We start from the raw sequence: 3,868 nt of genomic DNA, 5'->3' as shown, positions 1-3,868 counted from the left end.
CTGGACCAATGGTTGTTTGTACTCTCCTTCCTCAATTTTTGAACCTTAACACTACTTACTTCTTATAACAAAATATCCAACATATTCTACAACATTGTACTATAACATGGTATATTAAGTCACTGAGATATGCTGTTTGACTGGAGTTAAATAGAAGAGAAGAAGAGAATAGAATAGAGGAGAGGAACTGCTGATGTAAAGGTTGATGTAGAAGGACAGGTATCAGTGACTAGATTAAGCAGCCCTTATGATCACCAGCACCAGTTCAAAGACTTCATGCTCAGTTGCAAACAGGACTCTAAGCAATGCTGTGAAAAGCTAAGTATATGGCTTGATTATACAGCTTCTAGAACAAACCTGAGCAGCAAGAACTTGGAAGTAATTGTTTTCTGTATGACTGATGATTGTGGAGCAATATTGGCCCACTCTTCTTTTGCTTCAGTTCATTCACGTTTGCAGGGATTTATTTATGCACAGCTCTCAGATCCCACCATGACATTTCAATTGGATTAAGGATTAGACTATCTGTTGCAATTACTGGCTTTAATGTGCTGCAAGTGGTGAAATGATAATTTCATGATTTTTAAAACTGTTTTGTTTAAACAACTTTTCTCTATTTAGTTTTTGCATACAGTGTACAGTAGTGGTATGGATAATGATTTGATAAGATGAGCTAAAACAAGGTGTAAGAATATCTCCCCCCAACTCTGCCAGGAGCCGCTCACCAGGTAGAAGCTGTAAGTAAGAAAGTTATCGGCTGTTGAAAACAGTTTGTAATATATATTCAAAATATTCAGAGCTGTGTGAAACCATACACTATACTTTACAAGCTGCTGGCTTGTGGTTTTCAAGCTTATGTTTCCTGCCTATGTGACGAACAAGCAGTTGCAGGGTTTATGACAACAATCCTCCATGATACCCATGAGCCTTGGGGGAGGGCGCGGCTACATGCAGATATCGTGCTAAGAAGTCTGTGAACCTTTTTTAGCACATAAACCTAGATAATTTAACAAGCAGATAGGTTCAATATCTGATAAGCTTTGCATGAAAAAAAAGGGTTGGCTTTATTATTTGGGCAAGAAGATGTTATCTCTGTGTCAAAGGCAGCATCACATTTGGTTTGCGGCACTTCTATTTTAGCAGAAGTTTGTTTCGTGTGAATGCTATGCAACTATTTTTCACATGTCAGATAAGAGAACAAAGAAATGGTGCTAGTATAGTAATAATAATATGTTGTTTTATTCATATTTTACATCTTATGCTTGTTATGCCTGCTTATCTAGCAGATAGATATTTTAACAAAGGCAAAATAGCCACAGATTACAGGTCTATAGAAGTTTGATTAGTTTAACTAGTCTAATAAATAAATAAATAACTAGTCAGGAAACCAACAGGGCCCAACATTTCTTGCTCTGTGTAGTATTGTTTTGTCACTATTCTGTGCACCTATTCTATTCGTAGCGTGAAACCCATTATAATTGTTTTTTTTTATTTTTTATTTTCTAATGACATTAGAACTGCCAACAACAGCCCGTGTTTGTACAGAGGGGACCAAAAGGAGGAATTTACAGCTCAATTCACTTTGTCCACATCTACACATGTTCATCTTACCCACTGACAGTTGAATCTTAGTGTAGTTTCCAACTCTCCACTGTGAGTCTGATCCACACCAGTATGTCCCAGCATCAGCTGCTTCCAGCTCTGTGATCCTCACCAAGAAAGAGTTGGAATAAGCATCATCTTGCAATGTGAACCTCCTTTGACTGGTTACGTTTGTGCAATTGTTGCGATGGTCTCCCTTACAGAAAAGCTTCTTGTAATCCCAGTTTTGTGCAGGATAAGGACACCGCAGCGTTAGTGGATGTCCTACTGTGCCATTTATTTTAATTGAGTTGAGACAGCACCACTCTGTCAGATTGAAAGACAAAAGATATTCAATACTCAAAAAATATTAAACTTTCTTGGAGCATGTTTGACAGAAACCAGTGCCATCTTAGGGCTGATGTAATGAGGTATAACTAAGACCTCTCACCTTGGACTTCCAGCTCAACATAAGTGAAAATGTCCAGCTCAGAGTTTCTGTGGACACCACAGAGGTATGACCCTGAATCATTTTGAGTCAAATTGTTAATGGTCACTGTGAATGTTCCTGACACTTTGTCATCATCAAGTGTGAATCGTCCATTTGATTTGGTGTCAGAGGTGATCAGTGCCTGCTGCAGACATGTGGAGGGCCGTGTTCCTCTGCAGATGTACTTCAGGCTGTTCTGGTACTGAGACTCATACGGACAACTGACAGACTCAGAGTATCCCTCATAACTTTGAACTTTGGTCACAGTGTCACAGCAGTTGTCTGTCGAGAAAGTAAAGAATATCAGAAGATGTGCTACTGCTACAGAATAGCTAGAAGAGACAGGTTTGTATTTTCACGTCATTCAGACTCTTTTTACATATAGGTATGCTCTCAGCCATCACCCTTTCTATCCTGAATTTACAGTTTTCAGACTTTAAATTCTTAAATCATTTTCAGTGCAATCACATTATAAAACTTTGTAAGATGTTTTATAAAGTTGCATTTTTTTCCCAACAGCTAATATGCTTCTATGACAGTTTAAATTTATTTGTATTTGTAAATGTATTTGTATGTATATGTCGTGTAGGTGTATTTACAGTGTTGTTACTGTTCTTCAGAGGTGGTAAAAGTAAAGAGTGTCAACTAGTGTTGAAAAATACTCCAGTAAAAGTTGAAGTGCAGATTCAACTTATTTAAGTGCACCTAATTGTACTTAAGTACAGCTATTTCCCACCTCTGCTGTTCTGTACACATTGACATTTGACCCCCCCTCCCAATGATGTCAACGGTCACATTTCTATTTAAGACTTCTTTATCTACTAATACTATTATCCTGAAACTGTTGTCATTACTTTCAACTTCATTCATTATGAATTGTATTCACATTCAATGTACAATTAAATTTTGTCAAGCCTTTATTTACCTCGGACTAATTCCAGCTTGACTTCAGTGTAGATATCGCTTCCAGTTCTGGTCACCCCACACCAGTATTGCCCAGCATCCACAGAATGAAGATCAGAGATGGTTGCTGTGAAGATTCGTGCTGTTTTGTCATCATGGATCCCGTATTTGTTTATCACTGGATTTGATGTTGTAATAAGAACATCATAATTGCCACAGTCATTCTTGCACAGGTACTTTTCATAAGATTCATAACCCTCATCATAAGAGCAGGAAACGTTAACCTCTCTCCCCACATATCCAGTCACATGGATCACCTCCACTGCGGTGGTCACACATCTCAGAACAACTGTAGAAATAATGTGAAAACATTATGCTTTGTCAGCTTTCATACGAGTAATGTAAGTGCTTTTTTATAAGAAATAAACAAACCCAACAGAGTGTGTGGCGGAGTGTGCTCCATAATTCTAAAACAGATAAATGTACTATTTAATCTACACCTGCCTTTAATCTTTGTATGTTCACTTATCTAGTCATTTAAACAACTTACTGCAGAGGGTAAACAGCAGGTTATGAAGGCTCCACATCTTTCCTTTGGCTCATCTAAATAGAATTATGCGCACACAGTGGTCATTTCAGGCAGAACTAGACTGTCAGCACATAGGGGATGGAACATTTTAGATGGCCCTTCCTTTAAAGGCGTTTCAATTATTTGTCTAATAGCTGACATATGCCATCTAGTGGTGAAAGTATTTAGAAGCATTACATAAACAGCACAATGAAAAATTATTTAAGTATATTTTGGAAACTATACTTAAAGAATTGAAAATCCAACACCTTCAGTACAGAAAAATGACCCATTTGAGGTGTATAATTTCTTTTTATTATTACTCA

General features: G+C 37.5%; 1 protein-coding gene across 3 annotated transcripts in view; it reads right to left on the bottom strand.

Annotated features, from left to right (window-relative positions):
* The window catches only part of LOC102207240 (polymeric immunoglobulin receptor-like), a 9,311-nt gene extending 5,715 nt beyond the window's left edge, over positions 1–3,596 (bottom strand). For all 3 annotated transcript variants that reach the window (XR_311798.1, XR_311797.1, XM_005735654.1), the window contains exons 1-4: positions 3,525–3,596; positions 2,997–3,323; positions 2,033–2,353; positions 1,612–1,908 (exon numbers count right to left, since the gene is read on the bottom strand). Coding sequence is in view for 1 of the 3 variants with exons in the window: in XM_005735654.1 (XP_005735711.1) it covers positions 1,612–1,908; positions 2,033–2,353; positions 2,997–3,323; positions 3,525–3,561 (982 nt within the window). In the remaining 2 variants the exon portion in view is untranslated. The remainder of the gene's footprint in view (positions 1–1,611; positions 1,909–2,032; positions 2,354–2,996; positions 3,324–3,524) is intronic.
* Between the last annotated feature and the right edge of the window lie 272 nt (positions 3,597–3,868).

This window comes from Pundamilia nyererei, unplaced genomic scaffold, assembly GCF_000239375.1.
Source record: "Pundamilia nyererei isolate P.nyererei 1_Seehausen unplaced genomic scaffold, PunNye1.0 scaffold00065, whole genome shotgun sequence".
Classification (NCBI taxonomy): Eukaryota; Metazoa; Chordata; class Actinopteri; order Cichliformes; family Cichlidae; genus Pundamilia; species Pundamilia nyererei.
This window is presented reverse-complemented; position numbering and strand designations above follow the sequence as displayed.